This window comes from Diabrotica virgifera, chromosome 10 (assembly GCF_917563875.1).
Source record: "Diabrotica virgifera virgifera chromosome 10, PGI_DIABVI_V3a".
Taxonomy (NCBI): Eukaryota; Metazoa; Arthropoda; class Insecta; order Coleoptera; family Chrysomelidae; genus Diabrotica; species Diabrotica virgifera.
The window spans coordinates 147,848,895-147,873,762 of record NC_065452.1 but is presented as its reverse complement, the minus strand read 5'-3'; the positions used below and the strand labels follow the sequence as shown (position 1 = coordinate 147,873,762).

Here is a 24,868-nt window from a genome sequence, read left to right as displayed (position 1 = left end):
TACAGGTGCATGTTGTTTCCGATAATCCGAGACAATGAACGTCGCTCTGCCGCCGTGTGTCATGAGTCATTTTTACTATCGTATAGTTCAAATTACACAAATACACAAATTATCTCTCAAATATTATATTACATTTACATTTTTATTGTTGAAATGTTTGTCTGATGAAAATCGGTCTGGGTTATCGGGGTTCCACTGTAAAAGCAAGAATGGATATCAAAAGAGATGGTACTAGGGAGAAGGAAAGGTGTTAAACTTAAGTTAAAGCATTTTTATACAGAATTACAAAATATACAAATCAACTGGTTATGATTAAAAAATTTACATTTTGGAAATTGATTTAATCCAAACTTTTACAGCAGGACTTGATACATAAATTTAAATTTAAGACATTTACAACTCTTCTTTCTCATCTAAATCTACATCGGAGAGATCAATATCCTCTTCTTCTGGAAGCACACCATCCTTGCCATCCCAAGGTTCGATTTTGTTTATTTTTGGAAGCTGTTGGCCCTTTACAGGGGCAGTATTGCCTTTACCATAGGACAAATTTCTACGGAAAAGAATAAAACTATATTACTGAACATTATTACTATTAGAATACTACACATAGTTTCAAAAGTTATGCATCGCCCCTCGTATTCACGATTTTTACACTTTTATAAATCCGTATCCTTATTACTCCAGGGTAATAAGCTAGAAATAGACCATGTTCGGGATACTCAAAGATCCAGGTATAGTATTTTTACTACAAAAACGTTATTACGTAGGTCAAAATTTTTGACGTAAGAGAACTGTCAAAACATTAGAATGTGACTTTTCATTATTGCTATGTTTATTATAAACACGGCAATAATGAAAAGTCACATTCTAATGTTTTGACAGTTCTCTTACGTCAAAAATTTTGACCTACGTAATAACGTTTTTGTAGTAAAAATACTATAGCTGACTATTTTTTAAGTTATTGTAGACCTATAGGAAGAAAACCTACCTGTTTCCTGCCTAGAGTTCGCGTTCGTTTTTTAATTATTAACAATTTAGTGCAAAAATCACGATTTTTTCCACTCCATTCAAAAGCTAAATAGTCGACATAAAATTACAAAATTTAATTTTTTAGAACATTAAAAACCTTCAAAATGCCGATTTTTGAAAGTTAAAAAGTTAATTTGTTGCTACGCAAACTGCAAAATAAGTGAAAATCGTTGTTTGTTAATAACTTTTACTAAAACTACCTTAGAACTTTAGTGTTTCACCCAAAGTTGGGTATTGAGGTACTTAACAAACCCTCAAAATTTGAGACCGATCCATTAATTAGTTTAAGAGTTATTCTAATTGTTTATCCCAGAGACCTTTATTTTGCAATAACATAAGACAGAAAATAATGAAGATAGGGCAATTCTGCGTATGCCAAATGAAAGTAGAAAACTGATGCTATCAAAATGTACTAAAAAAAGATCAAACAAATTATCTAATATAGTCAAAAATCGTAATGCCAAATTTGTGAAATTTTGTAGTTTTATAAACATTTAGAATAACTTTAAAAATATTGTCCGTAGAAAAAATCATTTTGCATATTAGAAAAGCTGGTATTTTACACGAATTTTTAAAAATGTAGTTCAATTAATGACTAGTCGTGGTAAGTGAAGGGGGAGCTGGGAGCCGACAAATGCACGAGTTCAAAAACTAAAAAAGGCACTTAAAACTACTATCATTTTTTATATCTCGGGATCTACTGAATATATTTTGATCGTTCTTTTTTTAAGTTGTCTGTAATTTTTCTGTACATTACCAATATGCAATTTGTCTAGACATTTATTAATTAATAAACATGTAGATAAGGACACACTATTAAACTTGATAAAAATAATAAACTTAAAGATAAAACCCATAACTATCGTCAGAATAATAAGTTTCTTGAGCGGATGCTTTAAAATAATTTTAAAGGAACAAACAATAATTAATGAAAACGTAAAAAATGACATTGACAATCACTGGGTTAAGTCAATAATTTCAAACACGCCATGTCTTGTTGCGTGTTTAAGGGTGGCTTCAAAAGAAATATGGATAATGCCTCCTTGATGCTGAGTTCCGTTGGAGAACTTGCATGACCAATGATTGAGAAGTCCTTACGACTAATAGGGTGGTCAGAATCAGTCATATGTTGGAATACCGCTGAATTTGGAACTGTTCTTGATCGTCTTCCTAAGTGAGGACTGACACTCAAGTGTTGGAATGTTGGAACAGTTCCATAAAGAAACGGCTCACAAAAACATCTTTAATACACAGTAAAAAACTAAGAAAATTATTAGGATCATTCACTGGACAGTCATCTTTATCCGCTGAAGAAGTAATTTTTAACTTTTCCACATATGTACTTAATGAAACTGAGAAACGTGTTTTATCCAAATTCTTAAATTATGCTTTAGCTCCCCAAAGAATGAACAAAATGAACTTCGCAGTACCGATGGAGTATACAGCACGCCACCTCCACAATTATGCCAATCAACACCCAAATACCTGTTTACAACCTAACTGTGGAATAACGCTAGATGGCATAACAGCCCGTCTTAAAGATATAGCACTGAATTCTTTAAACTATTTTAAGCCCCCACAGTCAAACCTCACTAAAGAAGAATTTATTGCCTTACGTAATTTACAAAAAAAAAAAATAAAAACATTATCATTATCCGGCCTGATAAAGGCAACGGAATAGTCATTTTAGATCGCTTAAATTACGTAGAAAAATTAAACAACATTCTATCGGATAACACAAAATTTATTAACATACCATTTAATAACCTATTTAAATTAATGTTATCATTTGAAGACAATTTCCGGAAAAAACTTAAAAATTGTTCTTCCAAGATATTCAAAGAAACTGCTCCCACTGGTTCACAACTTGGACGTTTATACGGAGTCCCAAAAGTGCACAAAACTGGTGGCCCTCTAAGACCGATTCTCAGCTCCATCAATACTCCAAACTATCTGTTAGCTAAATATCTTGTCCCACACCTTCAAATACTGACTGAAAATGAATTCACAGTAAAAGATACATTTTCATTTGCGAAGGAAATTACCAACCAAGACAGACACAAAGATGGAATTATGGTCAGTTTCGACGTTGAAAGAAAGTCTGTTTACAAACGTTCCCTTAGATGAAACCATCAACATAATAATAAATTCACTTTTTCCAAGTTCCAATTTAAGCTTTTTAGGAATGAAGCAGTCAAAATTTAAAGATCTACTGACATTAGCTGTCAAAGAATGTCTATTCAGCTTTGACGGAAAAGTGTATAGACAAATAGATGGCGTTGCAATGGGCTCTCCTTTAGGACCAGTTTTCGCGAACACTTTTCTATGTCACTGGAGTCAATGGAAATCTGCCCTTCTTAGGAATTAACATCTTCAGATCACCTTCAGGTTTTTCCACTTCAATATACAGAAAACCAACCTTCACCGGCCTGTATATAAGCGCAGATAGCTTCATTCCCAACAAATACAAAACAAGTTTAATCAATATACTTGTTCACCGCGCTTTCACTATCTGTTCAACCTGGCAATTCTTACATGAAGAGTTAGAACACATAAAGGTGATCTTAAGTAAAAATGGTTTTTCGTTGAACTTCTTAGAAAGATACATCAGACGTTTTTTCAATGACAAATTCCAACCAAACAGCAAAGTAGAAGAAATCAAAGAAAAGATCTATATCAAACTTCCATATACTGGTTACCACAGCTTACAAATCCGACGCAACATCCGTAGAACAATTAAAAAAGCATTTCCCTCTATAGAATTAAGATTTGCTTTCACGACTTTGGAAAGGATAGGATCTCGTTTCCATGTGAAAGACATGATTCCTAGTGATCTCGCATCTAACATTATATACCAATTCAAATGTAGTAGCTGTGCAGCTACGTACGTCGGGAAGACTCGACGTCACTTTAATGTCAGATGTTACGAACACTTAGGTGTCACTCCTCACTTAGGAAGACGATCAAGAACAGTTCCAAATTCAGCGGTATTCCAACATATGACTGATTCTGACCACCCTATTAGTCGTAAGGACTTCTCAATCATTGGTCATGCAAGTTCTCCAACGGAACTCAGCATCAAGGAGGCATTATCCATATCTCTTCTGAAGCCACCCTTAAACACGCAAAATGTTTGAAACACGTGTTTGAAATTATTGACTTAACCCAATGATTGTCAATGTCATTTTTTACGTTTTCATTAATTATTGTTTGTTCCTTTAAAATTATTTTAAAGCATCCGCTCAAGAAACTTATTATTCTTACGATGATTAAAGTAATAATTGAAACGTCACCATGAATTTTAATTTAGTTATGGGTTTTATCTTTAAGTTTATTATTTTTATCAAAATTAATAAACAGTCTAATTTGTTTAAACAATTTTTGAAAAAATAATTTTTGCCCAAAAATCCATGATTTTAATCATACTATCGTTATTAATCATAGAAAAAGTTAAGGTATAATTTAATAAATAAATTATCTTCAATAAATAATTATCTGATAAAAATCATTTATTTATTAAAGTGTACTTTAACTTTTTCTATGATCATTAATGATATTATGATTTAAAAAATAGATTTTTGTAAAAAAATATTTTTTCAAGAATTGTTTAAACAAATTAGACTGTTCATTAATTAATAAGTTTATAAACAATTTGCATATTTGTAATGTACGTAGAAATTACGTACAAATTAAAAAAGAAAGATGAAAATCCATTGAGTTGATCCGGAGATACAGAAAATTGTATTAGTTTGAAATTGCTTTTTCGGTATTTTAACTCGGTGTACTTGTATGTTCCCCCTAGTAATCGTTTGAACTACATTTTTGAAAAATCGTAGAGGGTGCTGTGAAGGTACAATGTTTGTGCAAATTTTTTTAAGAAAAAATACAAATCCCATTACTTAAAATGGCATCAATGAAATTCCTTAATTATTATAAACAAATTAGCTGTGAATTAAAAAAAACATATATGGCTAACTTTGTCCCTAATGAACCCAGGCTAAATTTTCTTTATTTGAAAATTCGTGTTAAAATACTAGCTTTTCGAATATATAAAAGATTGTTCCTACGGATAACATTTGTAAAGTTATTATAAATGTTTATAAACTACAAAATTTCAAAAATTTGGCATTAGGATTTTTGATTATATTGATTAATTTTTGTATCTTTTTTTACATTTTGATACTATCAAACTTCTACTTTCATTTGGCATACTCAGAATTGTCATATCTTCATTATTTTCTGTCTTATGTTATTGCAAAATAAAGGTCTCTGGGATAAACAAATAGAATAACTCTTAAAATAATTAATAGATCAGTCTCAAATTTTGAAGTTTTGTTAAGTACCCCAATACCCAACTTTGGGTGAAACACTAAAGTTATAAGGTAGTTTTAGTAATAGTTATTAACAAATAACAATTTTCACTTATTTTGCAGTTTGCGTAGCAACAAATTAACTTTTTAACTTTCAAAAATCGGCATTTTGAAGGTTTTTCAATGTTCTAAAAAATTGAATTTTATAATTTTATGTCAACTATTTAGTTTTTGAATGGGGTGCGAAAAATCGAAAAAATCGCGATTTTTGCACTAAATTGTTAATAATTAAAAAACGGACGCGAACTCTAGGCAGGAAATAGGTACGTTTTCTTCCCATAGGTCTACAATAACTAAAAAAGTAGTCAGCTACCTGGATCTTTGAGTGTCACGAGGAAATCCTGATTACCCAGGACTATAATCACATATTTAATATGCGTCTTTCATGTAAAATACTAGACCAGGGCGCATCTGTAAAAATATTAGTACATTTGGACGTTGAGAAGTGACTCAAATTTTTTTGCAGAAATTGCTTGAAAATAAGTCAAATAATAATATTTGGGTTATCCTCCCTCTCAAAAAGGTCCGGAACATTGTTTAAATAATCAAAATGTCAAAAAATGAAGGAAAAATTCGATTTTTTTCTTCGTTTTTTGATTATAACTTTAAGAGTATTCATTTCCGAGAAAAGTTGTATTGACATAAAAGTTGTGTAATTAAATTTCCTACAATATAGAGTTGGTTGAAAATTTAAAAAATAGTCACCCTTGTTGCAAAATAGCAATAATTGGGAAAAAACTATACAAAAACAAGTATTCGCATTTTACGTTTTTCAACCATTTATGCAACAGAATTCAACAGAATTATTTAAAGACGTAAATGTGTTAAACCAGTTCAGCACAAGCAGTGATCACAGGTTAGTAAGAGCTAAAATAACGATATCGATCGAAAAGGAAAGACTCAAAATGATAAAAAAGAAACACCCAAAGAAATGGGTAAAACCAACTAATATTCAGGAGTTCGAAAAATATATTAATGATACATTGAAAGATACAACAACAACAGACATTAATATACTGAACAAGCAAATAATCACCACAATACAACAGGCTCAAACTAAATACTGTCCAACAATCCAAAAAGATGAAAAACTAAGTCAACCTACTAAAACCCTTATAGAACTAAGACGACAGATGAATGGAGATACAAGTTCCAGCAAAGAAGCGCTAAATCAAATAAATAAGACTATCACAAAGTCAATAAGAAAAGACATAAGAAACTACAATGTAGAAAAAACAAAACAAGCAATAGAGCAAAATAAGAACATGAAAGTTTTGAAGAACGTAAGCGTACAAAAAGGAAAAATAGAAATCAACAAACTAAGAAACAGAACTGGAAAAGAAACTACAAACAGAGATGAAATATTAACAATAGTCGAAGAGTTCTACACAGAGTTATACAAATCAAGAAAAAAAGATGACAATGCGCAACCTCCAATTACAGTAAAAACTGGGGTATTAAATCAAGGATCGGATTTAATGCCCGATATAACAAAATCAGAAATCAAAGAGGCTCTGAAGAAAATGAAAAATAATCGAACCCCAGGTGAAGATGGAATAGTATCAGAAGCACTAAAAATTGGAGGAAATATACTACTTGAAAAAATTAAACAACTTTTCAATATCTGCCTTCACAACGCCAATATTCCAACAGACTGGAACAACGCTACTATGATTCTATTACACAAAGCAGGAGACAAAGCCAATTTAGAGAATTACAGACCGATTAGCCTCCTCAGCCATTTATATAAGTTATTTACGCGAATAATAGTTAAGAGAATGGAAAGAAAGTTAGAGACTTATCAACCAAGAGAACAGGCAGGATTCCGAAAAAATTACGGAACAAATGACCATCTACAAAGTATAAAAACCCTGATAGAGAAAGTAGTGGAATACAATAAACCCCTAGTTCTAGTTTTTATCGATTTTCATAAAGCCTTTGACACAGTTGAACTTAGCAAAATATTACAGGCGCTTAAAGAATGCAGGCTAGATTATAGGTATACAAAATTATTACACAAAATATACTTACAGGCAACAACCACTGTCAAATTACATACTAACAGTAATCGCATAAAAATAGAACGGGGGGTTAGACAAGGAGACCCAATGTCACCTAAACTTTTTAATACGGTCTTAGAACATGCTTTCAAGAGTTTGGATTGGATGACAAAGGGAATAAAAATAGATGGAGAATACCTAAACAACTTACGTTTCGCCGATGATATAGTCATAGTAGCTGAGGATCTAGGTATGGCAAGAGAGATGGTACAAGAACTCGTTGTAGCTACAGAAAATGTAGGTTTAAATATAAACATCTCAAAAACAAAAATAATGACAAATTTGGTACCCAACCAGAACATCAGTATTGGTGGGAAGGAAATAGAACTCGTAGATAGATATAAATACCTGGGACATGAAATTACGATTGGCAGGGATAACCAGACTCATGAGCTGAAGAGAAGAATCGGTCTTGGGTGGGCAGCATTTGGAAAACTGAGAGAAACTTTTAAAAGTGAGTTACCCACATGTCTAAAGAGAAAGGTATTCGATCAGTGCGTCCTCCCAGTCTTGACGTACGGATCAGAAACACTTACCTTAACTAAAGCCTCGGCTACCAAACTAAGAGTCACGCAGAGAAGAATGGAGCGGTCAATGTTAGGAATACCTCTGCGAGACAAAATCAGAAACGAAGAAATCAGGAGAAGAACAAAGGTGACTGACGTCATCGAGAGGATAGCCAGGTTGAAGTGGAGATGGTCAGGACACGTAGCCAGAATGACAGATGGGCGATGGACGAAGAGGTTATTGGAATGGAGGCCAAGAGAAGACAAGAGAAGCGTCGGTCGACCGCCTACAAGATGGACTGACGACTTAAGAAAGGTAAATAAAAACTGGATGAGGGCGGCGCAGGATAGATGGGGTTGGAAACGAGGGGAGGAGGCCTATGTTCAGCAGTGGACTTTTGAGGCTGGATGATGATGAACCATTTATGCTAAACTTAGGACCTTCAAATTTCACCCAGAAAAACTATATGATACAGTTAAACAATACTGTAAATTTCATTAAGATCGGTTCAATAGATTTTTCAAAAAAAATTTTGCAATCCAGCCTTAGCAAAAAAAATTCATTTTTTAAACTGTTACAGGACTGAAAATAAAGCAGATAGCAAGTTGAATTTTTTTTGCTTATAGAAGTGTACTGTACCTTTCATTTGCAATTTGCAAAATTAAAATCGATTAACTACCACGGCGTCAGGAATTTTTTTTAAATAAACATTAATTATTGGTGCTACGCGCAGGACAGCCGATAGTTTGCTCTGATTGGGCATTCCAATGACATTTGATAATGATTGATACATTTTAATTTTTATTACATTTTGATATAAATAAATTTGTTTATTGCAAAATAAAAACACATACTCTATTCTTTGAAATAACACTTTTAGCAAAAACTTTCTTTGTTCATATATTTTAAGTTAGAGAATAAAAGTTTATTATTTTTAAACATATGCAATTGTTTAAACAATATTTCACAAACAATAATAAAATTAGTTTGATTTTTGTGGAATTAAAATATTAAAATACAACAAAATATAGAGTAAGAAAATAATATATTAGATAAAGATTGGAAGAAATTTTGGTGGAAATCAACTTGTGTGAATCGAACACCGCTGTCCTGCGCGTAGCAGCGTTTATTTAAAAAATTTTCTGACGCCGTGGTAATTAATTGCTTTCAATTTTGCAAATTGCAAATGAAAGGTACAGTACACTTCTGTAAGCAAAAAAAAATTCAACTTGCTATCTGCTTTATTTTCAGTCCTGCAACATTTAAAAAAAAAATGATTTTTTTTTGCGAAAGCTGGATTGCAAAATTTATTTTGCAAAATCTATTAAACCGATCTTAATTAAATTTACAGTGTTGTTTTACTATATCATAAAGTTTTTCTGGGTAAAATATGAAGATCCTAAATGGTTGAAAAACGTAAAATGCGAATACATACTTGTTTTTGTATGTTTTTTTTTCGCAATTATTGCCATTTTGCAACAAGGGTGACTATTTTTTAAATTCTTAACCAATTCTATATTGTAGGAAATTTAATTACGCAACTTTTATGTCAGTACAACTTTTCTCAGAAATGAATAGTTTTAAAGATATAATCAAAAAACCAATAAAAAAATCGAATTTTTCCTTCATATTTTGACATTTTGATTATTTAAACAATGTTCCGGACCATTTTGAGTGGGAGGATAACTCAAATATTATTATTTGAGTTATTTTCAAGCAATTTCTGCAACAAAATTTGAGTCACCTCTCAACGTCCATCTCAAAACAGGTGCTCCCTGGACTGTCTTAGAACCCACCATGAACCTACAATTGGCGGTAGAAAAGAATGGGAGAATCTGCCGCAGGAAATGATAGATTGACTTGTTAGCAGTATTAAAGCTCGAATCCAGGCTTGCATCGATGCACATGGTGGAAATATACAACATTAAATTTGTTAAATACATATTAATTAGAAATTTATTTTTTATTTTTTGATTTATAAAAAAACAGTATCTCTTTTAAAACAAAAAATATCTGTCAACGTTATGATTTTTTTATAAATAAAACCAATAAGAGTCGTTTCTGAAAATAATTGATAAAAGCAAAAATTTTGGGTGATACATAACATTTGAAACTATGATTAGCTATTTATATGGGAAATAAGCCACAATTAAATTGAAAAAAAAAAGAAAATTTATTAACGTTTCGACGCCCAAATCGGGTGTCGTCAAAATACAAAATACTACTAATTAAACAAAAATGTTGTTGCTAAGTAAAATATTTTTCTAATAATTTATTTAATCTGACTCATTTATATTGGTAATGTAGACATATATTATACATATGAAAGTAGAAGACTTTAAAATGATATTGCCAATATTTATGACTTGCGTTCTTGGGACGACTTTACTGAAAGATAGTTCATTCGATTACATGAAATCAACCCCAACTCAAGAATATCCGTCACAAAAAAAATCATAGCATGTGATCTGTCTTTAAAAAGACAACCAAATGCAACGATGACAGTAAAATTCTCGCGTTAGAGATTCCATAGTAAATCACGAGGAAAAACCAGGAAAAAACCTCGTGATACTATTCCGACATCGTAAGTATTTGGTCTTACATTTAATTTACTTTCAAAAAACTAATACCAAATTCTGATTTTAATATGTTTAAATTATAAATAATATTAATAATACATAGATATACAATAAGTAATACTAAAATATAAAATTTGTACTAACTCGATGTTATTGACTTACTAATCGTGGTATTTTCTTTCTATTGACTTCCTCTTTCAGTATGGGTAACCACATCCTACTGCATTCTACCGAGGAATTTGCGACACAATTGGTTTTATTTAGCATAATTAGAGCCGCTTCTTTGATTTTCCTCGTTTTACTATCTGATTCTTTCAGGACTATACTCGAATCTCTCCACTGAACTCTATGTTCATTATCCCATGCGTGTTGACATATTTGAGATCTATCAAATTGTCTATTTTTAATATAAGACTGATGTTCACTTATTCTAACGTTTAATGGTCTTGATGTTTCGTTTCACCTAAATAAAATTGTTCGCATTCACAAGGTATTTTATAAATGCAATTCCTTGTTCTTTCTTGTTCATTGTTAGGTTTAGTTTTAGATATAATAGATCTCAATGTGTTTGTTGTTTTGAATGTTGTTGAAATGTTGAATTTATTTCCTATTGTTTTAAATTTCTCGGATAGTCCTTTTATATATGGTATTGATATTTTCCTCGTATTATTTCTTGTGAATGTTGTAGGATCCCGTTCTAAGTTGTTCTGTTCCATTCGATCCAATCTTGACAATTATTCCTTATTTATAAACGATAAAGGATAATCATCTTTTACTAAAACAGATGTTAACAATTGTTTTTCTTCTAAAAATGATTTTCGTTAGAACAAGTAATTTTGGCTCTATCATACAAGGATTTAATGATTCCCTTTTTAACGTTGATGTTGTGATTTGATTTGTAATTGAGATATCTGTTGGTGTGTGTTGGTTTTCTATACACTTGAGTCTCATATCCAGTATCCTTCTTTGAGACTAAAACATCGAGAAAAGGCAGGGTGTTATTGTATTCCTTTTCCATTGTAAATTTTATTGTCTCTTCTTGATCATTTATAATATTCAGGAATGTATCCAACAATTCTGATCTATGAGGCCATATTGAAAACACATCATCTACATATCTCCAGCATACTGTGGGTTATTTTGTTTAAAAATGATATTAGTTTCGAAATCCTCCATAAATATATTAGCCAATAATGGAGATAAAGAAGAGCCCATTGCTAGACCAAAATTTTGTTTATATAATTCATTATTTAGTTGAAAATAGGTATTATTAGTACATAATGTCATACATACACCAAAATTTTGTTTATAGAATTGATTATTTAGTTGAAAATAGGTATTATTAGTACATAATGTCATATTTACTATGGAATCTCTAACGCGAGAATTTTACTGTCATCGTTACATTTGGTTGTCTTCTTAAAGACAGATCACATGCTATGATTTTTTTGTGACGGATATTCTTGAGTTGGGGTTGATTTCATGTAATCGAATGAACTATCTTTCAGTAAAGTCGTTCCAGGAACGCAAGTCATAAATATTGGCAATATCATTTTAAAGTCTTCTACTTTAAAATGTATAATAATGTATAATATACAGGGTGTTAGTAAATAAGTATGAAAACTTTTAAGGGCTAATTCTACATGAAAAATTAATGCCGGTTTGCTCTGTAAACATATGTTCGCAAATGCTTCGTTTGCGAGATACGGGGTGTTGAAATTTTTATTTCAAACTGCCAATTTATTTATTGCTCTAAGACCAGTTGAACTATGAAAATAAAATTTGGTGGGTTTTAGGAGGTAGTTATTGCGCATTTTTTAACATACAATTAAGAATTTTGTATTCATCATTGGCGCGCATACGGGTAATAGTCTGATTTTTTTTAAAGAAAAAAATAGTATGTCACTGAGATATTCCTAATTAAAAATTATTTTTAAATTCCACGTTTAATTTTTGATAAAAAACATTTCTTGCCTTTTTTCATATGATGCACCGTTTTGTGCAGAAAAATAAAATATCTTGGCGCGTATTTTTCATTTCTTAATACAATCATCAAGAACTATCCAATATAATACAGTGAAACTTGGATAATTCGAATCTCAGGGGACCGTTAAAAAAATTCGAATTATCCAAAAATTCGAATTAAAAAATAAATCTACAAAAACAACGATTACCTACAAAAACACCTGCAAATGATAAATATCAGTAACTGATCAACAAAAAAACTAGTTGATCATTTTTATCACTTGGAAATGTTTTTGTTCCTATTCTTGCCCGAGTTTTGTCAACCTAAAAAATGGGCCAACAAAATTCGGCCAAAAATACCAATTAAAACATTTGCAAGATATAAAAAAGACAGACTTTATTTTTTTCCAAAGAGATTCGAAATTTTTAGCTGCGTTTTAGAATTTAGCTTCTTAGTAATGACAAAATATTCTAAGATATTCAGAAAAGATAGTAGAAAAGTTCGAATTATCCAAAATATAATTCGAATTATTCACTTTTTACCATTACTTATATAGGAAATGCTAGGGACCAGAATAAAAATTCGAATTAAAGAAGATTTCGAATTATGGAAGTTCGAATTAAACAGGTTCCACTGTATTACGAAACTAGAACAATAACAGAAAATATTACTAATAAGATTTCAACTAGGTGCAAAGCTGCAAAAAATGTTTAAAATGATCTCCTTTACAGGTAACAGAAGAATTTTAAATTCATCATTAGCGCGCGTACGGGTAATTGTCTGAATTTTTTGAAGAAAAAAATAGTACGCCACTGAGATATGTCAAACTAAAAATTATTTTTGAATTCCTCGTTCAATTTACGACAAAAATCTTTCTTACCTTTTTTTCATACGAGGCGCCGTTTTTATGCAAAAAATAAAACATCCTAACGCTTACAAAGTATTTGAGGTAGCTTCCATATGCATAGAAACTTAGTTTTTTACATAAAAACGGCGCCGCATATGAAAAAAAGGCAAGAAAGCTTTTTTGTCGTAAATTTAATCAGCAATTCAAAAATGATTTTTAATTTGACATATCTCAGTGGCGTACTATTTTTCTCTTAAAAAAATTCAGAACATTACCCGTAAGCGCGCCAATGATGAATATAAAATTCTTCTATAACCTCTAAAGGAGGTAATTTTTAACATTTGTTGTAGCTCTGCACCTAGTTAAAATCTTATTAGTAATATTTTCTGTTATTGTTCCAGTTTAGTATTATTATATTGGATATTTCTTGATATTGTATTAAAAAAATGAAAAATACGCGTCAAGATGTTTTATTTTTCTGCATAAAAACGGTGCACCATATGAAAAAAAGTCAAGAAAAGTTTTTTATCACAAATTAGACGTAGAATTTAAAAATAATTTTTAATTCGAATTATCTCAGTGGTATACTATTTTTTTCTTTAAAAAAATTGAGACCCTTACCCGTAGGCGCGCCAATGATGAATACAAAATTCTTAATTATGTCAAAAAATGCGTAATAACTACCTCCTAAAACTCACCAAATTTCATTCTCATATCTCGACTGGTCTTAGAGCAATAAATAAATTGGCAGTTTGAAATAAAAATTTCAACACCCCGTATCTCGGAAACTAAGCATTTGCATACATATGGTTATAGAACAAACCGGCATTAATTTTTCATGTAGAATTAGCCCTTAAAATTTTTCATACTTATTTACTAACACCCTGTATATCTGCATTGCCAATATAAATGAGTCAGATTAAATAAATTATTAGAAGAATATTTTACTTAGCAACAACATTTTTGTTTAATTAGTAGTATTTTGTATTTTGTCAATGACACCCAATTTGGGCGTCGAAACGTTAATAAAATTATTTTTTTCAATTTAATTGTGGCTTATTTCCCATCTAAATAGTTAATCATAAAAATGCCACAAGGAAATAGCTTCAGAACAACATTTGAAACTATGTGTATTTTTTGTTATTGTTAGTCAACATTGTTTTAATTTGATGTTTTTCTGAAAATGAACGAAGACACAATGGTTTTATTATTCTTACCTTAAAAATTCATAAATACCATCCTTGGAAAATGATCCACGGAGAATAGAATATTTCATTTTCTTTGAGTTAATGACAGCCATAGCTGGATATCCAAATCCACCAATATCAAGGGAATTTTCTAAATCAAGTTGAGTACCTGCTTCAGACCAGACCCATCTATAAAAATAACAAAATTATTATATTTGGTTAGATAGAGATATTTAAACAGTACATACAGGGTGGGGCATTAGTGTGACAAAGTCCAATTACTCGTTTGTCGTAAGAGATACGAAAAAAAGTTATTTAGGTAAAAGTTGGGGCAGGCAGACATAGTATCATATTTTAAAAATATTTTCAAATATACAGGGGCGTCCGTATTGACAGGGTGACACAAACTTATGTTTTTTTAAATGGAACACCCTGTATATTTTTACATTTTTGGATTCTCCTCGATGTTTCCTTTCTTAAAATATATGGTTTTGTAATATTATACGAGGTAGTTTAAAAGTTAATTAAGTTTTTTTGTTAATTTCGTAGCAAAATCTACACCCTGTAGAATTTTAGTGATTTGACATCAAATTTTTATTTTATGTTCAAACGATTTTTAATATAGTCTACTATTGTTAAACATTAACAGTATAGCGAACTGTTTAATTTTAGTATACAGGGTGGGTCGAAACTCGGAATGAGTATTTTCTGAGTTTTCTTAAATGGAACACCCTGTATTTAAGTATTGTAATGAAATGATATTTTATGGTACTTTTTTATTTCTTAAGCATTCCCTATACCTAAGTGCTTTAATTTGTAAGTTATTCGTGATTCTTTAAGCCAAACATTAATTGTAAGACAAATTACGTGAAATTTTATTAGGTGGCTGTGAAAATATTTAATCAGGAATAATTTTTGGAAAAGAAAATACATCATAATCTAGTCTGATCCTTAATTTATTACTATTGGATGAAATATCCAAATAAATTCTTGGTTAAGTTTGTTAGTGCGCAAAATATTAATAAAAACATACAATATTCTACCTCGACTGCTATGACACTAAATTTCCTTAAAAATTTGACATTATACTATTTTTATAGATCCAGTTGTTTTGTTACCATTACTAATATGTATTTTTCTTATGAGAAACTGACTAATAAGATTTTGGTGCTAGTGGAATATAACAAAAATGTGCTACTAGCAATAAGAATTTTTCATTAGAAATTCCCTGATAGACGACAACTAAGAGAAACGTTTAAAAATATACTAGAACGGTTTCAACGGACTGATCACTTAGATTATGATAAATCTGCTCGAATAAAAACTATTGTAAGTGAAGAAAACAGCAATTATATGTAATCCTTAGTGTCACTGAGGATCTGCATATTAGTATAATCGTTCTTACAATCTAAGTATCTAGTCTGTTGAAACCGTTTTAGTATACTTTCAAAAGTTTCTCTTTTTGGTTGTCGTCTATCAGGGAACTGCTGATGATAAATTTTTATTGCTAGTAGCTCATTTTTGTTATACTCTTCTAGCACAAAGCCATTTTAATCCGTTCCTCATTAGAAAAATTAATATTAGTAATGGTATAAAATCAACTGAAACTATGTAAATAGTATAATGTCAAATGTTTAAGCAAATTTTGTGTCATAGCCAACTATGCAGAATTTTGTATGTTTGATTCATATTTTAAGCACCAACAACCTTAACTACGAATGTATTTGGATATCTCATCCAATATTAATAAATTAAGGATCAGGCTATATTATTATGTATTTTTTTTTCGAAAAATTACTTTTGATTGGATATTTTCACGGCTACCTAATGAAATTTTACGTAATTTTTGTTGCAATTAATGTTTGCTTAAAGAATGACGAATAACTTACAAATTAAAGCACTTAGGTATAGGGAATGCTTAAGAAATAAAAAAGTACCATAAAATATAATTTCATTACAATACTAAAATACAGGGTGTTCCATTTAAGAAAACTCTGAAAATACTCATTCCGAGTTTCGACCCACCCTGTATACTAAAATTAAACATTTCGCTATACTATTAATGATTAACAGTAGTAGACTGTATTAAAAATCGTTTGAACATAAAATAAAAATTTGATGTCAAATCACTAAAATTCTACAGGGTGTAGATTTTGCTACGAAATTAACAAAAAAACGCAATTAACTTTTAAACTACCTCGTATAATATTACAAAACCATATATTTGAAGAAAGGAAACATCGAGGAGAATCCAATAATGTGAAAATATACAGGGTGTTCCATTAAGAAAAACATAAGTTTGTGTCACCCTGTCAATACGGACGAACCTGTATATTTGAAAATATTTTTAAATTATGGTACTATGTGTGCCCCAACTTTTACCTAAATAACTTTTTTAAATTAACAATACTAAATTAACAATAAAACGTAATTATCTTTTAAACCACCTCGTATAATATTACAAAACCCTATATTTTGAGAAAGAAGGCATCGAGAAGAATCGAAAAATGTAAAAATATACAGGGTGTTCCATTAAAAAAAACAAAAGTTTGTGTCACCCTGTCAATACGGGTGACCCTGTATATCTGAAAATATTGTTAAATTATGGTCCTATCCATGCCCCAACTTTTATGTAAATAACTTTGTTTCGTATCTCTTACGACAAACGAGTAATTGGACTTTGTCACACTAATGCCCCACCCTGTATGCAAATATAATAAAATTTCTGTTGGTAAATGGGAGAATAGGTTTTTGAATGAATGAATACCTAAGAATTTAAAGGCACTAATCACACAGAAGGCTTGCAAACATATTACGGAACATAGAAATAGATGATCAGGATGTGAGAATCATTACAAATTTATACCGATATCAGTAAATATGTTACGGTAAATGTGATTAAATGGGAATTATTAATAATTACCGGTTACTATTAATACAACCCGAATAGCTAGGTAAAAGTAATAAATATACCAGAAATAATCACATTGACCGGTTATTATTAATAAATCCCGTATCCAAACGGTAAACGTGATAAATGTTGAATACCAATAAGTTCTTAGAAGCTTGTGGGATGGAGGGTTTACTTATTACATGTCTATACTAAATTTACAATCAAGATGCAGTAGAAATAAACAAACCAAGACACGTTAAATGCTACTAGGAGTACTCCTGAATCATAATTTACAATGTACCCATATACATTGTAAATCCTAAATCATGATTTCCAAAGTTTATACATTGTAAATTATGATTCGGGAGTGCTCCTAGTAGTATTTAACATGTCTTGGTTTGTAAATTTCTACTGCATCTTGATTGCAAATTTAGTACACTTAGGTTTTTTGATTAATAAGTTCTGTTTAACTGTCTAAGGCCCGGTTGTTCGAAAGCTAATCAACAATGATCATTATCAAATATTTAATTATTGTAACCAACTGTCAATGTCAACTTTGTTTGGGTTGCTGAAAACATAATATGAATTTACTTAATCAATTATGTTAATAATTGTTATGTTAATTGATTAACTAATCTCATAATTTTAATCAATTATGTTTTCAGCAACTAAATAAAAGTTGACATTGACAGTTTTGGTGACAGTAATTAAATATTTGATAGTGATCATTGTTGATTAGCGTTCGAACAACCGGCCCTTAATGTATTGCCAAAATTCCAAAATACGAGTTTGTTAATACATACTTATTACATGTCTAGTTAGGATTTTTGATTGAATATTTCATTCATAGGAGATTCTGACCAATAGAAAGCTACAGAAATCTAAATTAAATCGATAATTTTTGATAATTGCCCTTCGTCAAGTATATTACGTCAGATGCCCTTCGTTGCTACGAAAACATACATTCAGTGACATTAATGACAATTAATGTTTTAAAAATTATAAAAGTGATGACTTTTAACCGTGAAATATTTATAACAACTGTGTGTTTAATTATACTAATTTGTACTTACATCAATAAATTACAATAAAATTTTGGTTTTGAACAGTTTTATTCATGAAATAATCGCAACAAATTGCACTCGATCTCTAAAATTAATATAAAATTTTAGAGCTCTTGTGCAATTACTACTGATAATTTTGTTTAAGGGCATAGGCGCAAAATGTCGCCTGACAAAATGTTCAATGTGCTTTAAATGTACTTATTTTTTTCGAATCCTAAGAAAACTAATCAATATTTTTGAAAAATTTAAAGGCAGAATGAAAGACTTCATGATTACCGAGGGCCGAAAGTCCCTGAAAACTTCTATATATATGTTTATTTTAATAAGTTACAGTTATTTATAATTGCAAATATTTCATTCAAAAGAAATTTTTTATTCTGGTGGACTTGAGAGGCCCTCGGTAATAACGTAATCTTTCATTCTGCATTTAAATTTTTTAAAAATACTTATTAGTTTTCTCATGATTCCAAAAAAATGAATACATTTAAAACGCATTGAAAATTTTAACAGGCAACATTTTGCGCCTTTCCCCTTAAGTGTTTAACTGTTTTTACTTATTAAATGTCTAGTTAGGTTTTTTTATTGATAAATGTTGTTTAAGTGCTTTAACTTTGTTACCAAATACAGGTCTAGTTAAATAGGTTTTTTTGGTTGATAAATGTTGTTTAAGTGTTTTAATTTTGTTACCAAATACAAATCTATTATTACTTGTTTGTTACCAAATATAAGTCTAGTTAGGTTTTTTGATTGATAAATTATGTTTAGGCTTTTAACTTTATTACCAAATTCGAGTCTTTTTTTACTTATTACATGTCTAGTTAGGTTTTTTGATTAATAAGTTCTGTTTAAGTGTTTAACTTTATTACCAAGTTTCATAAATAAACAGTAGCGAAGCCCAAAATGCGTTTTATTACTTTACCAGAGCTGTTAGGATAGTATTAATAATAACCGGTTAATCTAATTATAAAGGCATTATTAATCACATTGACCAACTGCTAAGGTTATTATTAATACAGACCGGTTATTATTAATACAGACCGGACTTATCACATTGACCGTAACAAATATACCGAAATCAAGCAATAAAGAACTGAACCTCCGAAAAAAAAAGGATGTGTGTGTACTTTGTACGCACGTAAGAAGTTATACTTCTATTAAGTATATGATTTCAACGAAATAAATATACTTAAAAGTTTATTTGTATTTTATTTAATTAATAAACTAATTTTGATTCCAAAAATTAAAAAAAAAAAGGATAACAATCGTCCGTGTCAGGATTTGAACCCGGGACCTTCGCGTTATGTAGTCGAATGCTCTACCAATAACCCATCAGGGTTTTGTTTTTACGGCTTCTGGGACGTAATTACAAACGAGGGTGACAAATAGATCAAGTGAAGTATTAAATATAAATGTTTAAAAATACTTATTATCTTACTCCCAAGGAAGACAAATCCAAAGACACAAAAATTATAATAAATATATTTACTAAAAACACTAATATATTACACAGGCCTACAGAAAAAAAAAATTTGTTTTGGTGCCGTGAATCCTTAAGCTGATTTTTACTATATTAGGGGCGATAAAGCGAAATATGGATTTCGTTTTTTTGTATCAGCTCTAGTTTTATGGATATGGCAAAATCCGAAATTAGAGCTTTAATATATGAGATAATGAAGAATGTGCTATTCAAAGGAATGAACATTGTTAATTAAACTTATTCCTGAGTATATATTTGTTGTCCTCACTGTATTATGCCTTATTTATGCAAGAAATAATACTTTATTATCGTTACATTACTATTTTATAAGGAAATAAAACAGCTTGAAGAGTATTTTTAAACTTTTAAAATGATACATTTACCACTTGTAAACCCATTCAGCCTCCATCTAATAATGGCTCATAGCCCATGGACCATGCTTCGCCTACATAGGAAGGAAGCTTCCCCAGATAAGTATGGAAAAACTTAAAGCTGGAATCTTTGATGGACCACAGATCAGACTTCTTACAGATGATCCGGCTTTTGTGGGGTCAATGAATGAAGTAGAAAAAAAAGCTCGGCTTTCATTTGTGAATATTATGAAAAATTTTCTGGGAAATCACAAAAGTGAAAACTATGCTGAGCTGGTAAACCGTTTGCTGAATGACTTCCAATCACTTGGATGGAATATGAGCATCAAAGTCAACTATCTTCACAGCCACCTGTACCGTTTTGCTGAAAACTTAGATGACACAAGTAATGAGCAAGGTCAGAGACTTCACCAAGAGATAAAAATCATTGAGGACCGCTATCAAGGAAGACGGGGCATGGGCAGCCTATGGAAAACTCAAAGACATCTTCAAAAGCGATATACCAATTTCTTTAAAACGTTAAACATGTGACCAATGTGTGTTGCCTGTGGTGACTTATGGTGCCGAAACTTTGACATTGATAGCTACAACTTCTAAAATGCTGCAAATAGCTCAGAGGAAACTGGAAAGGTCAATGCTGAGTATATCGCTTCGTGACCGAGTTGGAAATTAAGACTTAGACTAAGAACATGAGTTACCGATGTAATTTCCCGAATTGCCACCCTGAAATGGAACTGGGCCGGGCACGTCGCCCGAATCAGTGATTGGAGGTAGACGAAGAGATTACTTGAGTGGAGGCCGAAATTAGACAAAAGAAGTAGAGGAAGACCCCCTACTCGTTGGACTGACGATCTCAAGAAAATGTCAAGAAATTGGATGCAAAGTGCTCAAAATGGAGCACAATGGACAAAAATGAGGGAGGCCTATGTCCAGCAGTGGACGCAAAGGGCTGGATGATGATAATGATGAAATGGCTTAAAATATACGTATTTTTAATTGTTTGGTTTTTATTTTAATTTAGTATATTCATATCAGCATATTCGAATTTTAATGCATAAAAGCTGGCATGATGTACGTTATCTTGAAAACTAGAGCTGATAGAGCAAAACTAAGGCCATATTCGGAATCAGCACCCCAAATATACCCAAAATCAGCTTTAAATACTTCGGCACCAAAAACACTGTAGGCCTGTGTTATTTTCAAACCTTAGTTGCGCTGATACATACAAAAATTGGATGATTTAGCAACTAACATACTGCTGGTGTGCGCATGCGCCAGGGAATGTAAAAATTCACCCTCGTGCCTAAAGAAGTATAACTTCAAAAAAACACGACAAGACGGATCTAATTCTTTTTGCATTCGATTCGTGAATGCGCCAGGAAACTTTGTGACCCCGAGCCATGATATAATATTGAAACACTGCATACAAAAAATGCATTCTTAAAGTTCATCTCAGACAATAAAAAAAATTCAGAACTCGTCAATTATCGGCGGAAATGAGTTCAATTTTATTAATTGGGGGGTTTTTGGGGTCGCTGAAAACGAATAGGATGTCGAAAGTGATCTCTGGAGTAGCTGGTGCCCAGGGTACCTACTGTTTGCCTCGTCTTGTGGGGGTTTCGACAAATTACTCGGGGGTTTTTGTGGTCGCTAACGACGAATATGATATCGGAAGTGATTTCCGGAGTACCTGGTGCCCAGGGTACCTACTGTTTACCTCGTATTGTGGAATTTTCGGCAAAAATAATTACTCGGAGGTTTTTTGTGATCGCTAACGACGAATATGACATCAGAAGTGATCTCCGGAATCAGGGTACCTACTTCTTCTGAAGTTTTCGGCAAATTCATAAAAAAATTAGCCAACAATCATTACTTGGAGGGTTTTTGGGGTCTCTGACGACGAATATGACATCGGAAGTGATCTCCGGAGTACCTGGTGCCCAGGGTACCTACTTTTTATCTCGTGACTAATGATTTTTGACTAACATTTTAAAGACTTTGCCGAGAACTCCAGAAGACGAGGTAAAGAGTAGTTACCCTGGGCATCAGGTACTCCGGAGATCATTTCCGATGTCATACTCGTCGAAAGAGACCACAAAAACCCCCCGAGTAATGAATTTTGACTAATTTTTTAATAAATTTGCCGAAAATTCCAGAAAACGAGGTAAACAGTAGGTACCCTAGGTACCAGGTACTCCGTAGATCACTTCCGATGTCATATTCATCGTCACCGACACAAAAACCCCAGAGTAATAATTTTTGACTAATGTTTTAATAATTTTTTTGCCGAAAACTCAACAAGACGAGGTAAACAGTAGGTACCCTGGGCACCAGGTACTCCGGAGATCATTTCCGATGTCATATTCGTCGTTAGCGACCCCAAAAACCTCCGAGCAATTTGCCGAAAAAACCACAAGACGAGGTAAACAGTAGGTACCTGGGCACCAGGTACTCCGGAAATCACTTTCGATGTCATATTCGTGGTTAGCGACCCCAAAAAACCCCGGGTAATGATTTTTGACTAATTTTTTAATGAATTTGCCGAAAACTCCACAAGACGAGGCAAACAGTAGGCACCCTGGGCCCCAGGTACTCCGGAAATCACTTTCGACGTCATATTCGTTTTCAGCGACCAAAAAACCCACCCGGGCAACAAAATTGAAGTCACTTCCGCCGGTAATTGACGAGTTCTGAATTTTTTTTATTGTCTGTTTGAGATGCACTTTAAGAATGCATTTTTTTGTATGCAGTTTTTCAATATTGTATCATGGCTCGGGGTCACAAAGTTTCCTGGTGCATTCACGAATCGAATGCAAAAAGAATTATTAAGATCCGTCTTGTCGTTTTTTTTTCGGAGGTAAGGCCGATTTTAGTGCTTTATTGCTTCGCATATCTAAAGATATTCCAAAAAGAAGAGGACTACGACAAGGATGTGTACTATTCCTTCTACTTTTTAATATATGTTTAGAAGAGATGTTTAAAAAGGCACTAGAAGACATTAATGGAGGAATATCAATTAACGGAACACTAGTGAATAATCTGGCATGAGAGAATACCTGATGATTAAAAAAAAAGGATAATTGTAAAGATACCCAAGAAGGGAGATCAAACGAATTGCAACAGTTGGCGAGCAATAACACTACTTTCTACAGTGAGTAAAGTCATGACAAGGATGATACTAGAAAGAATGGAAGAAACTATAGACCAGTTGTTAAGACCAAACCAAGCGGGCTTCAGAAGTAATAAAGTATGCACAGATCATATTAACACATTAAGAAACATTGTAGAACAAACAATAGAATGGCAGAGCAAAATCTATATAAATTTCATTGACTTTAGACAAGTCTTTGACCGGATTAACAGAGAAAAAATGTGGGAAATATTAAAGAGATATGGAATTCCATTAAAATACATAAGAATAATTATCAAAATATTCTATGAAAACCATACCGCACAAATCATGCACAATGGGAAACTCACAGGACCAATCAACATAGACAGTGGAGTCAGACAGGGGTGTATTCTATCTCCAACCATATTTTTGATCTTAATCGACTGGGTCATAAAGAAGGCAACGAAAAATAAAACAGGAATTACATGGAATGCTTTCGGTCAGCTTGAAGATCTAGACTTTGCGGATGATATATGTCTGGTGTCCGAAAAAAGACAACATATGCAGAAAAAACAGAAAAGGTGACAGAAGAAGCAAGAAAAATAGGATTAGAGATTAACACAAGAAAAACCAAACTTATGAAGATAAATACGGAAAGAGAAATGGGTATATTCATTGAAGGAGAAGAAGTAGAAAATGTACAGAAGTTTTGCTATCTGGGAAGCATAATTGACGCTAGCGGTGGAATAGAAGAGGCCTACTTGTGGCAGGCAACTCCTGCCACAAGTTGCCTGCCAGCTCTTATAACAGAATGACCTAGTTACCTTTTGACCCACTTACAACGTGTGTGAGTCATATGTTGCCCTAGGGCCGTATCCTTAGGAATTTTATCCATCCTTTGGATTTTTCGATGTTTTCATTTATATAAGACTTTTGTCTGTTTTTTGAAAGGCTTTAACCTTTGTATTTTTTGGTTGGCTCACCATGTTCTTGTAACACTGATGATGCTCTTGTTACAGAGCGAAAACGTTTTGTTCATATGTTTGTAGCCCTTTAGGGCTTTTTAAACTAATATACCTATTACCAAGAAGAACATTTTTTATTAAATTTCAATTCTAGCATTTATAAAATACTGAAATTAAAACCCAACTATAGCCTTAGGTTTTCTTAACATTCTGTTTTTTGATTCATTCGCTTATGTTGGATAATACAAAAGTTATGTACTTTAACAACTAGCCATGTCCTTCATCAGTACAGGGTGTTATAAGTCTAACGGGTGTTAGGGACTAAATAAGTTCGACAAACTTTAGGAGGTAATTCTACATTAAAAAATAATGACAGTTTGCTTTATCATCATATATCCGCAAATGCTTCGTTTCCGAGATATGGGATGTTAAATTTTT

At 31.8% G+C, this 24,868-nt stretch overlaps 1 protein-coding gene across 5 annotated transcripts in view; it reads right to left on the bottom strand.

The window, feature by feature from the left end:
* Window positions 1-256: 256 nt before the first annotated feature.
* The window catches only part of LOC126893468 (protein disulfide-isomerase A6 homolog), a 250,979-nt gene continuing 226,367 nt past the window's right edge, over window positions 257-24,868 (bottom strand). For 4 of the 5 annotated variants that reach the window (XM_050663710.1, XM_050663709.1, XM_050663708.1 and 1 more), the window contains exons 6-7: window positions 14,579-14,737; window positions 257-553 (exon numbers count right to left, since the gene is read on the bottom strand). In XM_050663710.1, the coding sequence (XP_050519667.1) occupies window positions 394-553; window positions 14,579-14,737 (319 nt within the window). In that variant the 3' untranslated portion in view covers window positions 257-393. Of the gene's footprint in view, window positions 554-14,578; window positions 14,738-24,868 lie in introns of those variants that run through there. The other variant, XR_007701190.1, reaches the window with a different exon arrangement.